This window comes from Atta colombica, unplaced genomic scaffold (genome assembly GCF_001594045.1).
Source record: "Atta colombica isolate Treedump-2 unplaced genomic scaffold, Acol1.0 scaffold137, whole genome shotgun sequence".
Taxonomy (NCBI): domain Eukaryota; kingdom Metazoa; phylum Arthropoda; class Insecta; order Hymenoptera; family Formicidae; genus Atta; species Atta colombica.
This window is the reverse complement of record NW_017259225.1, coordinates 496,151-514,705: the sequence shown is the minus strand read 5'-3', so window position 1 is coordinate 514,705 and position 18,555 is coordinate 496,151. Positions and strand designations below refer to the sequence as shown.

General features: G+C 36.3%; 2 protein-coding genes across 2 annotated transcripts in view; one reads left to right on the top strand and one right to left on the bottom strand.

Moving 5' to 3' along the window:
- LOC108684632 (lipoma HMGIC fusion partner-like 2 protein) overlaps positions 1-4,810 on the top strand; it is a 13,073-nt gene extending 8,263 nt beyond the window's left edge. The window contains exons 2-5 of the mRNA XM_018189053.1: positions 1,922-2,102; positions 2,665-2,937; positions 3,479-3,592; positions 4,203-4,810. Coding sequence (XP_018044542.1) covers positions 1,973-2,102; positions 2,665-2,937; positions 3,479-3,592; positions 4,203-4,345 — 660 coding nt within the window. The 5' untranslated portion in view covers positions 1,922-1,972 and the 3' untranslated portion in view covers positions 4,346-4,810. The remainder of the gene's footprint in view (positions 1-1,921; positions 2,103-2,664; positions 2,938-3,478; positions 3,593-4,202) is intronic.
- A 1,260-nt stretch (positions 4,811-6,070) lies between these two features.
- The window catches only part of LOC108684681, a 40,532-nt gene continuing 28,047 nt past the window's right edge, over positions 6,071-18,555 (bottom strand). Inside the window, exons 6-13 of the mRNA XM_018189133.1 lie at positions 12,020-12,330; positions 9,767-10,115; positions 9,329-9,681; positions 7,981-8,356; positions 7,627-7,894; positions 7,360-7,545; positions 7,140-7,277; positions 6,071-7,011 (exon numbers count right to left, since the gene is read on the bottom strand). Coding sequence (XP_018044622.1) covers positions 6,787-7,011; positions 7,140-7,277; positions 7,360-7,545; positions 7,627-7,894; positions 7,981-8,356; positions 9,329-9,681; positions 9,767-10,115; positions 12,020-12,330 — 2,206 coding nt within the window. The 3' untranslated portion in view covers positions 6,071-6,786. The remainder of the gene's footprint in view (positions 7,012-7,139; positions 7,278-7,359; positions 7,546-7,626; positions 7,895-7,980; positions 8,357-9,328; positions 9,682-9,766; positions 10,116-12,019; positions 12,331-18,555) is intronic.

Here is an 18,555-nt window from a genome sequence, read left to right as displayed (position 1 = left end):
AGAGAGAGAGAGAGAGAGAGAGAGAGAGAGAGAGAGAGAGAGAGAGAGAGATTCATTTATGTTACAAGGTTCGAGACAACGCAAATATAAACAGCGATTAGGGAGTGATCCTAAGTAAACACATTCTGTGAAGTGGTTGCAAGTCGCAGACAGAGAGTGTCGGAAATAAAAGCGACAACAGCACCGATTGTGAGTGCCAACGAATTTCTTTGATATTATTCTTTGATAATACTGTTGAATGTTTTCTTCTCGATAACTGAATTGGGTCTAACTTTGAAATTTGAAGTGCAACTCGAAGAGACGAATCTTTAAACTCACAAATATTTATAAGATTGCATAAAAAATTCAAATAGTCGATAAAATGTCCAACATGAAATATGTAGAGATCCAGATTCGAATTCTGATTGAAATATTTTTCGCAATGAGTTCTTTACAGTGTTTTAAGATGTTTGAATTAACATTAATATTATTAAATTGCTTGTCAATTATTATTATTATTATTATTAAATTTATTTTTAATTTAGAATTATGTGTCGCAAGACCAACAAATAATCGACAGTTTGCTTAAATTGGAAATTGTAAGATTCACGCAGAAATATTATTAGACATCCACTTTGATTGAATATGATTTTCTTCGCTTATTTGTGCTAAAAAATTCAAGTATCGAAAGCACTCTTTTTCATATTTGATATACAGATCGCATTTTGCTTTGTTGGTTCGTTACCGGTAGAGATCAAAGTAAACCTTTCGATTGGTGGTGAAGAGGCCAGGATGATTAAAGTTTGCGGGTTTGAAGAGCACAAGGGAACTTTGAGAGGCGCGCGCGCACGCGAGAGAGAAGAAAAAGAGAGAGAGAATGAGAGAGAGAGAGAGAGAGAGAGAGAGCAAGATGTGTGGCATAAAAGGCGAAAAGGCACCGCCCACGCTGAGAAGAGAGGCGCTATTCCGGCTGAAAACTAGGACGAGCAGTGATTGAATTAATCTTTTTCGTTGATCATTTTTTAAAAGAAATCTTCATTAAATTCATATTAATGCGCTCGTGCACAAATAAATTAGAAATGCTTAACACCTTTAACCACTACTAACAAAATTATTCAGGAATTTTTCTCGCATTCCCTTTATGAAAAAAAAAAACACGGTTTGTTAAAGTATCTAAAAATTTAGATACAAATCTCGAATCGAAATTTAAATTTTTAGATGCTGCTGCAAAATTGTTCTTTCTATGATAAATCGAATTATCGTAAGTTGAAAATTGTTCTAAAATTGAATTAAAAAATATTAAATTCTTCATAAAGTCTTATTTTAATCTATTGTTCCAATCAAGAAAATTACTGGCGGTACTTTTGAGAGACCGCTATCTCCCAGGACGACCGCAAAGGTCTGATCCCAGAGTCGATCACGAACGAAACGGATGTCTTACGGCGTCCGTTTGTCGGTGATTCCACGGTGTGTCGTGAGCTAGATCCGAGGGTCGAGTGATTTCTATACCCGGCGAGGAGCTCCCGTGCCCTTTCACGATTTCCGTGAAATCAGAATAAAAAGTTGTAACTGTTGGCCGCTGCACCGTAACCCGAGACCTGTGTATCCTACGTGTTTCGGTCCGTATCGCAGCCACGCTTTTAATGCCCGCGCTTGACGAAAGAGAACCATGAATAACAACGACGCGCGGCGTTTTCCTCGAAATACTAATATGAAAGGCATTTATTCTGGTATTTATTCACGGTCCCTCATTAAAAACGAATGTCGGTAAAGGGGCAACAAGAGCACGCGTTAATTACTAACATCGACTCTTATTTAGCGGGAATTTGAAGAATTCTTAATGAGAATGAGAATTCATTAAGTATGTCAGTAATTGCAATATTTAGCGTCCAATTGGGTGTAGATGTAAAATTTATGACGGATTGATATGCTATTTTTCTAGACACGGTCGAACGATCTAAGAATGGCATAAAGAATCAATCAGATCGGCAGCATGTGCTATGTGATAGTCACTGGACGCAGTCTATTATGGACGCTCTTATCTCTGGCAGCGTTGATGGCAGTTTTATCAGGTCTCATCACTCCCAGATGGCTTGTAGGACCACCGACCATTAAGGACACAAGTAAGTAGCTTCTTCAATTCAAATAAAGTATGTATCGAAATCTCTCCCCCCCCCCCTCCTCTCCCGTTGTTTGTTATCAAGATAAATTATAGTGAATCATTAGGATCATTTTAACCAACTCCGGTTACTTAATCGATCAGTATTATTTTATTAAATAATATAAATAAAACTATCAAATTATATAACTTAATCGATCAACACTATTTTATTAAATAATACAAATAACTATCCAATTATATAACCATAAAATATTATATATAATACCAAAACAGAACAACAAGTCATTATATTAAAATAATGCTAAAATGATTATTATTTTTTCATCATTTCCGATTCATTTTAATGTCACTCTGACGTTATCGTGACTTATTGTTCTGCTTGGATAATTATAAAACTATGACGTTAATTAATAGAATTAATTATTAATGTAAAAAGGATATTAAAAACAATAAAGCTGTCCATTAGAAATATTATTTTAAGTTAATTATCGTTTAAAAAAGATAATCTCGTGTGTCGAAATAGTTCTTAATATCGTCACAGTCATTGCTTCAAAACTTTATAGAAAACGGCACGGAACTATACACACCAACCGTCGGGATCTTCAATCGTTGCACGAGATTATTCGGCAAGACGCACTGCGCGAATTTCAACGTCGACGGCTTTGCGACAGACTCCAATGTCTTCCCGGGATGCTGGAAGGCGTCCCTGTTTTTCTTGTCCGCGGGCCTGGCGGCGATGTCGGTGACCGTGATAGCCGCCCTGCTCGGATGCTGCGTGCAGAGCATCGGCCGTAAGAGCATCTTCAATCTGGCGGGAGTGGCGCAAGCCGTTGCCGGTAATGTTGCTCTTCAACGGAGGCGAGGATTGAGATGATGGGATGACGAAACGATGAAACTCCGACTATAAGCTTCTTAGCTCGCGGCTGAAATAATCCTTGAAGTGATGGGCGATGTTTTTCATAAAAAGATTTGTATTTCTTTTTCTTTCACATGTAGTGAGATTTATAAATCCCAACAATTCTTCCTTAGAAACTTATATACAACGTTTGCTCCGATATACGTATAAAGTATATTGTTGGCCTTTTCTCAGCGTGACATTAGTAAGAATGACGTTAGATCTCAGAAAGCAATGATCGCTTCGTTGCAGCTGAGTATTCCGCGTGCGTAATGTGCTTTCAGTCTGACAATGGTGTCTCGAGAGTGCGAATGACGCAACCTCCATTGTGACGAAAGGTTGTGCCCGGAATAATCAATGAATATACATGCCTTAAAAAGTGATCCCATTGTCACGATTCTACAAATCAAATAATCGGGAAACGCATCTATGCAAAGCGTACTTTGTATTGTCGTTCTGATCTCGCACATTGATTTTTATAGGAATACTATATCTTTTTGGGATGATTTTGTATCCTGCCGGTTGGGGTGCTGAGAGAGTACAGAGGATCTGCGGTCCTGAAGCCGATGCCTTCTATCTCGCAAACTGCAGTCTTGGTAAATTAAATTAGAAAATTATAAAATTAGTTTTTAAAATCGGATTTTTATATTTTTCTTTAAGAGACAATTCTTAAATAATTACAGTTATAAAAAACATTAGTTCTAAGAATTGTGGCCATTGTTCTCCAAGCAAAACAAGGCACGATAGTGTAAAAGAAATTGTGATTTTTGAAATGAAAAATGACTTTTAATAATCATTTTGGAGCTATTTTTATATTGTTTTGATGTCATCATGATTTTTTTTTGTTTAGATTCTCTTTTATTACACAAAAAAAAGTAAAATAAAATTAGACTAGTGTTGAATTAAATTAAAAAGTCTACAAAATATAAAAAAAAAAAATTAATTTAATTATATGATTAATTACTGATATGATTATTATTAAATTGATTATCATTTAATTTAATTTACTAGATTATTATTCAGTTTAGGACTGAAACTGCGTTTCAAAACCGACTGTGTTGATGCGCAGTTTGAAGTGCTGGAAACTATATATAAATTTACTAAAAAAATATTAAGATCCACTCTCATAAAGTGTGTATATATAAAGTATATAGTATATATAAAGTGTTTTCTTCTTATTTGTGCTAAAAAAGATCGTTTCTTCAGGTTGGGCGTTTTATAGCGCGGCGATCGGTGTCGCTCTCACCTTCGTCTGCGCCGCTTTTAGCGGACAAGCAGAGAAGTCGACGGCCAGTGACAAGGTCCAAGACAAAATGAATGAAGGAAAGACCCTAATATGCTTAGCCTGAGCATGCAAATAAAATCAGCGAGGGGTCTGGCTTCGCCGTGTAATGGATGATGCGAAGCGTCAAAATGGAATACTAGAAGAAAACCAGTGCAACCAGAAATATTCACCTCGTTGTGTTCATCGCGCAGCAAAATGGAAACGAAAGTTTTATCGTGGTCGAAATTGTTGCACGAATAATTTAATTATGGGCTTGCGAGGGAAATGGACAATATTGCTGAATATCATACGCGACGTATTGTACGCATGAAGATCAAGTATCGGATACTTACCGTCTTCCCACACTTACTGCCGCAATTTATATTGACGCCTACGATGCTCTGCAGAGAATTCCTATTTTATATCATATACATGTTTTTTATATGTTAAAGAAAAATATAAAATAAAATGGATGTTTTTTGTTCACTCGATGTGAATAAAGGTGAATGTATTCTACTGTCGCAACGAAAGAATATATCTAATGATTTCTCAACATTTGTTAGCTCTATTAATTTTTCCCACTGTTTCCAGGCACACCTGATTGATAAATATATATAATGGAATTTATTCATTTTATTCTCAACAAATTTCATGAAATTCGGTCGAATGGTATAACTTAAATAGGTATATGAAATTATCGGCTGTCAGTCAATTATATACACACATATAAATAATGAAGGCACCAAGGGAATCAACAATCAATAAATTATCCGGAAATTTGTATGAAAATTTCGAATAAGACGAGTGTAATTGGCAATTATAATAAGAAATGTAACATTATAACAAAATCGCGATTACAGTTCGTGTGTGACGACACGCGTGTGATTATTTACTTAGAATATGAGTGTTATTTGGTTGATGACTTGCCGTTAGAACCGCTGACCATTGATCGGACGCCGAGGAGTAACGCTATCGTACAACTACGCGAAGAAAAGTGTATCGTATCATGACGAGAGATACTCTTGTCGCAGGAATGTCAAATTCGGCGGATGTGACACGTACGTCGATCACAGTCGAATTCTCGTCGCAGAGATCCGTCACGATAATGAGGATATTATCAGCATCTGTTACGCATTCGCATCCGAAATACGTCTCTCTCCCTCTTTTTTTCTTTTTCTCGAACAAACATTTCGAGTTATGTGCAATATTTCATGATTTATCAAATATAATCATCTTACAAAGAATCAGAAAGTATGCGATCGAGTGTTTCTGGCGCGATGAATCTCATATGCGAAACCTGGAAACATCGTATTATTGGGAACGGAATTTTCTTTCTGAAGAGAATGGAATTAAATTATACGTCCATGTTTCGCGCGGGAAATGTGAGAGTGTAACTACACATGGTCATAATTAGAACAATAATAATAAAATAATATATATCGCCGTGAGACGCGCAATATATATGATAATAAAAATAATAGGAATCTTTTTACTCCTAACTGCTGTTGACAATACCTCTCAATGAGGGAAACTTTATCGACGTCTGATAGAAAAAGCTATTAGGCGAACACTTGGCGTAGAGTCAGCCTTGTGCAAATGTAAATATTCATTAATTCTATTTACATATATAAGCTACGTAATAAATTGCCTGTCTAGGTTAAGGAAATTGCGAATTATCAAAATGGAATCTATTCTGAATAAATTAGTAAATAATGCATTTTCTCACCAGAAAATATTATATATATCAAATCATTATATATATGTTACAAATTCTCAAATTCATTTCTTTATCCTTAATCTAGACGTGCTGCATCTTTCTTGATTTTTAAAATGCGACTGATTTCCACTAGAGGATTCTTACGGGGGCCACACCTTCTTCAGTCGCTACACAGTTTCTAACTTCTGCCGCACACACGCAACTTATTACTATTTATATAAATATAAGTTAATAATGTCCGTGAAGAGACACGTAACGTAGAAAAACAATTTGATAAAATGCTACAGTAAATGTTTTCCACCTTTCGTTTATAAAACATCTTTATGAACAAGAAGCGACACATCATCATTATGTCACGTTATTGCGCTAGAATGCTTGGGATGACACGTCGAAGCTCGATAGAAAAAAAAAGATGAGAAATTTATGCAAAACGTAAACATCTGCCCTTCATTAACGCGTGTGTATATCCTCTTTCTTATCTGCAGTAGTATTAAATTTTTAGCAACTTCAACACATATTACATGATTTATCTGCTTAATACTTTCCTGTTCCTCGCCGCGCATAACTCACGTGCAATTCACGCGCGCGTGCACGCAGCGAAAGATAATATTTTGAATGGATAATTATGTAACAAGCGAATTTGATTCTTTTTGCCGAAGCTGATTATGTTACCGTCTCGTGTATGAGCTAAGCCCTTTCTTTCTTTTTCTTTTCGCGTTCGAACTGACGGTCTATATACTCTAATATTCCTTAGGAGCCGCAATGACGAGCGATCGTATCGCTCGGTCAAACTCGAACTCAATTTATCGTTACGTTTCGGGAGCAAAGATCTCGACGGAATTGTCGACATTCTGCGCGTTGGAGCGCATCGCTCGTCTCCGTTCTTCAATTATTTGTCGTCGTGCTTGCTCCCTCGCCTCGCGCGCCTTTTTATTTGCCTCGCTGTTCGCGGTCGATTTCGCTTTGTGGACTGGTATGACTCGACGTTTACCGTTCTGTTGCGAGGCCGACGCGGCTTTCTTGTCTGGCACGACCTATGTGCACAAAGTGTAATCGCGAAGAATCAAAATATTATACAAGAATTTGATTTTTATTGAATAGAAGGAATATAAATTGAAAAATTAGATGTCGATTCCGTATCAACAATAATATTTGCTCATACCTCTTGCCATTGCGATTTCCTCAGTTTCTCTATCTGGTCAAAGAGTTCGTTTACTTGAACAACCTGTAGCATCACCATGTCCCAGAAGCCAGCCAAGTCTTCGTTTGTCGTTGGAAATTCTTCACCTGGTACCTGATTCTAAAATATCAAGATATTTTAGCCGCTAATTTTATTATTTGTTTGATATTCTAAATAAAATACCAATTAGAAATTTTCTTACGATATTCTTTTGACATAATCCTTCAAACTGCTGCATTTTCTGCGAGGCTAACAATCTAGCTTTTCCTGCAGCAGATCGCAGCTTACCAGCCGCTTCTTCTGGCAGTGCAACAGTATCGCCGCTGGCTAATTCGGCCTCTGCAGATGCGGCCAACGATAACAGTCTATCTGTCTCTTGTTTCAATAACTGAAAGCACAATATGTATAAATTCTTACTGCCGATATAAGTATTTACATCGTGTAATATACGGATTTATTCTCCAATTACCTTCATAAAATAATGACCATCTTTCTCTTCGACTACTTTTTCCGCTTCTTGTGCTTGTTTCGCTATGTTTGTCGAACTGGCGCTGGGTTCTAATACAGGTAACACTACTTTCGGCGCGGCTGGTTGCTGATCAGGTATGCTTTTACTAGTCGTATCACGTTGCGGTATGTCACCTTCTATGGTAATCGGAATCCTTCTTATTACGTTGGTCGGTGAATTTATAGTTGGGAGACTCATCTGTTCGGTTTTCCGTGTCACTGGCATTATCCTGAAAACGTAAAAGTATTTCATTATCAAATAGAAAAAAAATTCAATAAACTAATTTCTATTTTACTTATAAAACATAGAATTCACCTTTGTAACGGCTTTATAACTTGTTCCGTGCCGTCTGTGGGTTTTCTACTACTGACTACAGGGAGCTGTGCTCGAAATTCCGGGCGCAAATGTCGCAGAACAGGCAAATTTTTTAACGATTCTTCTGTGTTCGCGTTATCTGCCGAAATGTCATTGTTATTACTGGATTTATTGAAACTACTGTCGCTGATGTTTAGCTTAGTGATGCTGCGTTTGAAGAAGAAACCTTGCGCTAGAGCACCTGGACCGTACAGCCGCTCTACTCGCTGTTGAATAAAGGATTTCTCGCTGCTTGACGAAGTGTTTAACACTTGATTCTCAACTTCTATTGACGAGCCGTTTAGAATACTAGTATCGCTAAACGATGCACCTGAAACTGCAAAATAAATGGAAAGAATTAAAAAAAAAAAAAAAATGTAAAATAAGTATAAAATATAAGGAATAATATAGAAGAGTTAATTCATTTTCTAAAAAGATATTGGTGCGTATTTTTAAATGATTATTGAACAATTGATATAAAAATATTGTTTGACGCCAAAAGCTTTAAGCTTTTTAGAATCTTCTTTGCTAACAATAAAGAAAATCCAAAATAAAATTTATAAGAAATAGCAAATAAAGGAAATATACTATAATATACAACAGAACTTGCAAATAAGACAGTACAAAAGAGACTAACTACATAACACATGTATCTCTTACATACATCGAAAGACAATAATTGTTAAACATCAACGATGATGTCAAAACATAAATAGAGCCAATGTAACATGACCTATTGACATGAACTTAAGGATAAATTAAATATTATATTCTGTATTTTCAACTTATTTAAGAATAATGTGCATCATTAATAATATTATATTTACTTGTATTGAGTTGTCCGGAAAGTTCGTGCCGACTAACCTATATAATTTAATAAATGTACTAAAATTTAAATTTTCTGCATTTCAATTTTCCTTCAACATCGGCACTTACATAAATCGAATAAATTTGAACAATATTATAATTATTTTGCTTTATATACATTGTAACAAATGTTATAACGGATTACTTTTGAAAGAATTTTTCATCGAGGACATTAACTTAAATAACATTATAATTTCCCGAAATATTATCATCTATAATTGTGGAACTTTGAAATTCGTTCTCCTTAATACAAATAAAAACTTGATGCGATATATCGAAATTAATTCATAATAATAAAAAACAGAATAAGTTTTTAAATTCAGTTCAAAGAAAGTATATGAAAAAAATGAAGAACTTTTATTTAGGGAAATAAATTTAGCACATTAATTTTATTTCTCTAATTTAATATATTAAAATTATTATGAAAAAGAATTTTTCTTACGATTAGTGATGCCTTGCTTCGGAGAGGAGAAACCTGTAGTCCCCATAGACTTGTTTTGTTGTCCGCATGACATCATTGGCGACAATCCGGGACTCCGTTTACTAACGGCAGTGCTTGTCCTGATAGGACTGAGTTCGGAAAGCGTTGGAGGGTGCAACGACACTGCTTTGTCGACTTCCGAGTAACCCTGATATGTCAAGCTGATCGAATTTCTGCTCTCCATGTACGTCTCAACCTTGCACTCCTCCTTCACACCGTTCGTAAATCCGTTTTGTCTATCCATCGCTAACGGCGATATCGACTTACTCTTAGGCGGATATTGGGGCGTCGGAACGTTCAGATTCTCGTTGGATCTGTAATTTTTCAGATATTTATCTAATGGGGTTCGCGTGTATATTTTACTGATTTTGCACGGTGTAAAATACGCGAGTGCCTTACCTGAAACCTGCAGGACTTGTGTCCCTCGTGATCAGCCTCGTGCCAGGACTGCTGTCTCTCGAACGAAATCCTTCCCTCAATTTACTATCGTACCTGGTGATTCCTGAGTAGCCGCTTATACTGCACGCCAATCCCAAGTAACTAGGCTTCTTCGCTGTCGTCAGCTCTGGCTCGGGGCTGCCATGATGAACATTGCTGGCATTCAGCTTCTTCTCATCGGGAGTAAGATGTGATTTCTGCAATGTCTCACTGCTGCCGTTTGCCAATTTCTCGGGCGATACCGGTTCACCGTTGCACGATAGGTTCAGACTGTGCAGAGTCTTCTCGGACACGGAGTCCACGGTGTTTTCTGAAAGCGGAAATTTCGATCTAGCATTCGCGAAAATTCTTCGATCTTCTTCGGCTCCTATTTTCAAAAATTAAAAACGAAAGATATAGAAATTATCATGAACGTCACACCGCGCGATCAAAAGAAATATTACAATCCTGTAAGTTTGGCTGCTCTATTACTATAACGATCATGAACTAAAGTTGCGTAGATTGAACCGCAACAGAATGTTTAAATTTGTCGACATTCGGATTCTTCTGTTAGGCTTTTATTTAGGTTCATGAAATCTCACGATTCACTGTGCTCTCATTAACGATGAACGTCTGCGAGCCAACTGCTCGGCTGACGAGACATTCACCTTCGAAAAGCACTGTCGCCCACGCACTATGCACACGCCAGTTCGCGTTATACAAATTTTATTCGCGTCATAATCATAACGTGGCCTTATTTCCTAGGAACCGGTGGAGCGGTTCCAAGTTCGCTACGTCGAAACAACCGGATGGAAATTCAGTTTAGTCAAAGTACTCGACTACGATCAACCGACGCACTTCGCAGAATTGAGATGAGCCAACGACAGTTCTCCACGCTCGTCTAAATTACCGCGACGGTCCTGGAACACTGAGCAGAGACTCTCGCGGTAGAGAGACTCCCTCGTCAATGCCTTCTTGGCAACGACGAGGAAAAGAAGCGTTTGCACTTGGTGCAAACTCGCCTGCAGTCTAAATCCGATCGGCATTTTGACCGAGCAAAAAGCGTCCACCAATCTGCGAGAAAGTAACGGTGGAGAGATCGGCGACCCCCCACCGACCTTGAAGCATCGAAAATCTATATGAATTTCGAGTAAAGATCTATGAAATACCTGAGGTCGCAATACAAAAGATAAGTTTTTAAATTTAAGTTAATCTGTTTTCCCGAGAAATTTTATCAATTCGCGATGCATTTGAATTTGTAATTAACGCCCGATTACTTTTCGACGAAAAAAGTGAAATATTATACATGGAAAAAGAAGGATTTTAAAGTATCTAAAAGTTTACTAAATATAGATTTAAAAATAATTTTATTGGACCATCAACATGAAATAATTAGGACGCTCAAGCTCATCAGTTTCTTATATAATTATTTTGATGGTAATAAAATTATTTTAAATTTGTATCTAACTAAATTTTAGATGTTTCAGCAAAATCATTCTTTCCATGTATGAGAGAAAACTTTTCTGATTAAGTGATGTCATGATTGTTGGACATTAAATGTGCGGCTTTCATCATCAATTAAGTGCCACATTTTCGAATAATTGAAAGAACTGGTTTACAGATAAACTGTACAATATAATCCCACGTTCTTTCAAGCACATTCCACTTTTTTCCGCGGAATGACTTCCTCACTCGAGTGATGCTTCTAATCATTCTCGGCCCGACCGAGCTCTATGAGAAACGATCCTTCTCTTCGATAGAGAAGATTATCTTGCAGCCAAGTTCTTTTTTCAAAAAATCGTAATGTTCTTCCTAGAAACAGTAGCATCTAAAAAAATCTACAATTCATCTAAAAAAACATTTCAATTTTTGAGTTTTTTTAATTCCCTCTCGAAATCTTAATTTATTTGTATCTATAAATTATCCGATTTTTAAATATTATGAATTCTAGATATCTCCAGATTTCCTTCTGAATATTTTCAAAAGGATACGCAATTTAGGGGGATTATTAACTAGACAACTTGAAGAAATAAAAATAATTTGATCGTTTCAAGTTAAATTACTTTTTTTATTTCAAGTTGTCTAATGGTCTAGTAAAGTTGTCTAGTCAGAGAATAATTTATTCGTAGAACGATTAAATGATTCTCGATAATAAGATGACGATTACTAAATTGTTATTGATAACGTGTCACATAATCGTGGAGATTACGTGTTTCTCAATGCAGAATAGCCAACCTGATCGGTCGGACGCAGAGCGGTCGACGTCCAGGCTGCAGCTGCCGATGCTCTCCTGACTGGTCATGTTGGGGTGATGCCTGGTGGCGATCTGCGCTGGCGGTCGAGGGTCCGGATCGAGGCGGTGATAGTTGAGAGGTTGCACTGCCAGGGAGAGCGGTCTAGTGCGTCGATGTGAACGAATACCACCGGCTCCGGGTACCGACGACGTCACCGTCGCGGTACAGGAGTCGTCGACGTCCTCCAAACCCGCCACCTCGCCACCACCGCGCCGAGGCTGCCGTTCCTCGTCCACGCGATCCTCGTGCACACTGCACAGGTCCGGTTCTCATCCCGTATGCTGTCACGCGTGTCAGAGCGTTCTCGAGCTCGGTGCGGTTACGATATTTATGCGTGCATATGCGTATCTTAATACATCGTGTGCGATCCTGTGAACGCATTGGTGAACGTATATTGATATTCCCTAACAGTTAAAATGATTTCCTCTTGATAAAAGAGGAAATCATTTATCTTGTGACACATACGTAATAAATAATATAATACTTGTTGATAAATTTGGATTTTCAAGGAATTTCAAGGTTCAGTAATTTTGATTATAAATTATAGATAAATTTAAATCTATAAATATAATTCAAAGCGATTTTTTCAGATTTTATTTTTTATACAATCCGGAACAATATAAAAAATAAAAATTTGCACTGAAGCTCAAAGATCTAGATCGCTGAACGGGAAGATACAAAATTTCACATTATCGACAACGTGTTAACATTCGTTTTTGAGAGTCTAATCTATCATAACTCAAAGCTATATGAAGATTTAAAAATAATAATCCCGAAAAAATAATAGATTATTTTTCAATATACGTTATTTTAATTAAATTTTAAATCATGTCGACACTTGTCATCGAGATATTACGTTGCAATCATGCTAGTCTATTCAAATTTATTATACAATCACATCATTTGAATCAATATGATTAAAAAACTCCAAAAAAAATTAAAAATTTTTACAGAAAAAAGATCTTACATTAACAGACGAAATCAAATAAAAAATTTTTAAATAAAATTAGTAAGAAAATAAATTACATTTTGATCAAATAGAGCGGATGAAATAGAGCAGGTTTTAAAAAAATTGATTTCTGATTAAATTCTGAAAAAAATATCACTTTAGCTCTTTTCAACAAGAAATATATATCATGTTGTTCACCAAGTGCGTTTATTATCGGACACTCTGTAGCTGATACTAACAGAAATAGTTTTTTTGATTCCAAATAAGTATTTCCACATGAGACTTTGACACAGATTGACTTTGGAAAAGTTTTTAAAAAGAGTTCAGGAGAGCGACCTCGATTGATAACGAGATGTGTTCTTAAAGAAAGACTGCTTTCTGATGGTTTTTATGCCAGGTTCCAACGGAACAAGTTGCATTTCTCTGTTTCTTTTGTGAATGTCACGTCGTCTCGAAGCAAGTGAGAAAGCGGCACGAATTAGCATTTGCCAGCGACCGTCGCGACTGCTTTTTTGCACATAACATTCGTGCAGTGTAACGGCAATTGATAAGCTATGGTTGATTTCTGATTGTTTCCTTTCGTCATGTATGTATCACCGAAGGAGCTCGAGAACATCATGGATGGAAGCTGGTGGCACCGCAATGTGTCCGACGGATTGTCGGTTTCTCGACAGACCGAAGTATTCTGCATGTATAATATTACAGTTGGATGGGACGGAGGAGGGACGGGAGGGATCTTGCCGAGAGACTCGACGACATAACGTTGATGCCGGGAATCTCGAAGACAGCAAAAATAGATTTTACAACGGCCGTTCCTCGGCCAACAAGAGGTCTCGTTGATCTCGGTTTCGTCGCGAGAATTTCCTCAGAATTCTTTCACCGCGGCGCGACGAGTTAAGCTCTGTGACGTGGTATCAACGGGCCGGATATTCTCATTATCGATGTAACGAGAGTAATTAACGATATCGAATTCGCGTAGCACATAACTGTCCGACAGGAGTGCGGTTTAATGTCTATAACGCGGAGAAAACCGAATGGAAAGTCTTTTTTTTGCGGTGCAATAACCATCAGATTCATGACTTAACGAAGACAAACATTATGCGCAGACAATCTCATTAATTTCGCCGTGACTTTCATATTTTTCTGCACAATATCAAGACAATGAATAAGATACAGATTTTTATTGCCGCAAATCACGAAATACGTACTAATATCAATTTTTTCCTAAGTTGCATTATAAAGTAAATGTCCCAATAACTAAAGAAGATATAATAAAGTTTTCTATTATTAATTAATTTTCTATTATTAATTAATAACACCATCCGATAAAATTTGATCTTCTTTTTATAACACGAATAATCATTTCCGTATTTTTAAATAGGCAAAAAAAAAACGATGATTTTTACTATTAATTAATAGCAAAATTAATTACAAAAGGAATTAATATCCACATAAAACTTTTTTTGTTGATTATTGAAAAATACTAACATATAAATTAAAAAAAAAAAAAAAAAAAGAAAAGTTCAAGTAAAATTATATATATTACACCATATACATCGATTATATCAATAATTGAATTGAAACTTTTTTAAATTTAATTTTCAGTTTCTTATAATATTAACAAAATATATTTGGACTGCGTTCCGAGAGCACGCTTTCAGCGTCAATGCATCATTCGATAAATCTTCAGTGATACTCCCTCCAAAATGGGTTTTTTGTCAGTATAACAAAACTAATTATAAAAAAATATATATATAATGTTTTAAAAGGAAGAAAGAGCCTTTTGTTGAAAAAAATTTTATTTGAAAAATGAATAAGACAAATAACAATTTTATTTTTTATTTGGTAAATGGTAATTCATTTGATATACTTTAAGTATATCAAAATATATCACTTCATCGATATGGCGATAACGCTGAAAACACATTTCCGGAATGTAGGCTATAATGTGTTTAGGTAAATACAGTAATAATATTTTTAAAAATTAAAAAATGTAGACATTATGGCTTTTGTTTCGACGCTCACATACTGTAAACTTCATTCTATCTTTATTGTTACATGTGGAAGGAAGATATAATCAAATTTACACCATGTAAATTGTCTAAACCAAACGCAATTTATGTCTCAAAATGAGTGAAGCTACGACTGTCTTCGCGACATTTAAATAATTTGTCTCAATAATTCGAAATAAAATTATGTTTTTATTAAAAATTATTTTTTATATTTAATAAAATATTTAACTTTTTTAATTTACCATTTTTTGCTGTTATTAAATAAATATTTGAATAATTTCAAATTTATATTGTTCAAACAATTCATATTATTAATTTTTTAATCACTAAGTTTTATTATTGGAACATTTATCTTATGCATAATAAAACTTTCGCATATCATTAATCCTTTTGCCGAATTTTAATGAAAATTTTATAAAAAAAATTTCATGAAAAATTTAATTGCGAGACTATGAATTAAATATTCATTATGTAATCGGTAAAGAAATGTTTGGAAAATAGTGTTTGAATTTCAAGAATTATTGCAGAGTGGCACCAGCTTCCAGCAATTGATTTGTCGCTCACAGACAAGAGACTTGTGCAAATAGCTCCGGCGCGCAAATTAAATTGTCGGCAAATTGGCGCCGGTGTTAATTGCACGCGCTAATTGCACGAACAGCATCGGTCATTCGCCGCGAATCGCATGGGAGTTATCAACTACAGGTCCATTCATTTCGGTCGCACTTTTCTTCATGAAAAACAGAGATGTACATTTTGAAGAGAGAAAATTAAGAGATTATCACAGAGTGCGACTGAAAAGAGTGAGCCTTTACGTATAATATCGCGGATCAGTAGTAAGCGGGTGCATATCAGATGCGATCAAACTACATGCAATGGAATTGTTCTCACATTGGCGATTAAACTTGCGCGACAGTTCAAGACGAGATGTCTTGCGCAAAAGGAATAAATTGTCCATCAATGATTGTCGCACGTTTACTCGCTCATGTAATCGCGAAAATGTAATGTACACAGAAACAGGGGAAGCTTCTTCGAACAAGTCAATATGTAGTATCTCGTTTCTCAAACCGTTACACGCTATTATCATTCATAAGTGCAATTAATAGAATTGTACGCTCAGAGAAAAACATTGTGATAATTATCTAAGTGACAATCGTACAAGTTTTACATTATATAAAATTGATGTATATACATAATTGAATAAATAATTTTTTATAATTATTACATATTATTATATATATGTACATTAATTATCTACATATAAAACTTAAATAGTTGTCATCTATATAATTGCTGTCATCATATCTTTTTCTTTGAGTATGTAATACATAATTGTATAATAGACTTTCCTTCATTTTCTACATATTCTAAATTATATTATTTTTTTAAAATAACATATGAATATCACCATAATGTACTTTCTAGCGCTTTCACTGCCACCAATGTGACTTTTCGATAAAAAAAAAAAAAAAAAAGTACGCCGAGCTCCAAACTGCACTCGTGCGTGTAATGCATACGGCGTCCATAACGGATTAAAGAAACGAGCCGCGCGTGTAGGTAAGACTGTTCGGTGTTGTACAATGTTGTTTACGATGCGGAAATCGGCGCTGACATAATTGCAAGTTAACGGTTTAAAGTGCAACGTGGGGTGCAGGCGTGCGGCCAAGCAAGACTAAGGTGTGCAAGGTGAACGAATCATGCTCGATCGCCGATGACGATGATGATGGCGATGATAGCAGATAGCGTGTATTTGTATGCGTGGACACACGTGGACAGACGGGGCATAATTGACGTTGGAAAATGTCAAAGTATTATTTCACATGAACATGTAACAATTTCTATAGCTCGGGAGACCTCGACGTTCTCATAAGGCGACGCTGACCGTGAAGATATTCTGACCGATTCATTCTCACTCGAATACTAGATTCGTCCCGGTATATCAGGAGTGGCGGATGCATGTGGATGCACCGCTGCATTGCGCCGCTAATGAATCTCGATAATACCTATTCACGTTCTATTCGCTCACCGTGAAACATCTAGGGCTCCAAGGGACGCTTATAACGTATCGCGTGTTGTGTCAATGAAACATTAACTTATCATTGATTAATTATTAATGCCACACGTTAAACATCAATTATATCAACAGTTATTCACTTGGATGAAAAAATGTCGTACACCTGAATACAAATAAAGGTGTGTTATTCTCTATGAGAAAAAAACATGCATGTGAAAGTGCAACGCACGCAATATTAGTTATTGGAGCAATGGGGATCTCTATTGTTAAAATCTTAGGAACTCGCTGTTAAATTCTCAAGGGTTTTTTTTTCAATCCTTTGCAAACGTCTCTTTCTCACTGCCTACCTTCGCCGCCAATGTTTCCAGAGGAGGAACTTGGAGACATTCTTTTTCGCGACCGGGTTCACCGTGTAGGTGCCGCTCTCGATTTTTAAGGGCATCCTTAGCCGCGAACGCGTCACTGCGGATTGCAGCTGAGACGCGACGATGGCTTGCGGTCGCCGCGAGCCGATATATCGATCGCAAGATGATCTGCGAATGTCAAAGGGGATGATATTGCACGCGCAACACTCTCGCTTCGTATTTCGAGCGGCAATAAGCTTATCGTTAAAATGCAATTTCAAGCGTTATTGTGTCTGCGCTGTTATTATTCGATCCTGTTTTTCTAATTCAATGACTTCAGCCGGGAATTACCCGTTCTTACCAATGTAGATTAAGTTTAATTCTCGATTCAACTTATTCTTCACCTTTTCATAATTCTTACGTCCGTTTCTATCATCGTAGATTAACTTTAATTTTGATTTAACTTATTTTTCATCTTTTTTCAATTCTAAGAATTAAAAAAGTATAAAGAGTAAATTAAAACGAGATTAAAGTTATTTTACAGGTAGAAATGTACGTTAGAATTAGAAAAAGATGAAGAGGTTGAATCAGGATTAAAATTAAGATAGAAATATACATACATTGAGATAGAAATGGAAGATAGAATTATAGAAATTAAAATTTCCTTCGTAATTGGTAAATTATTATCAATATCTTTATTGTTAAAATGCGTTTATAAGCACGTCATCTCGATTCAGCTGGTCTTGCGAATAAGGAAAATATAGTGCAGTGCAGTTTCACCGCGATTGGCACTGATTTATTTATTTTAATCGCAGGATAGAAGAATGAAGGAGTCAAGTCGTATCGGTAGTTGCGATTTTACTTTTTTTCGCTTGCCTTTTGTTGAAACTGTGGCACTCACGAGCACGTTTCTAAGATGACTAGTTGCCGAAGACTGGCATTCCTAATCTCGTCTCTGCCACTGCAACTCTTTCGCTTTCTCTTTCGACGCATCCTCCTTTTCCATCTCTCTCGCACTTTTCCGCCGAATCCCCCGCCATTCCAGTCGGTCTTCTCTTTATCTTTCCCCCGAGGGTCGAGGGTATATTTTTGGAACACTCAAAAAACCACGATGGCACAGAGCGTTGCGTCTTTCTTCACGTCTTACCTCTTCTTCCTTCT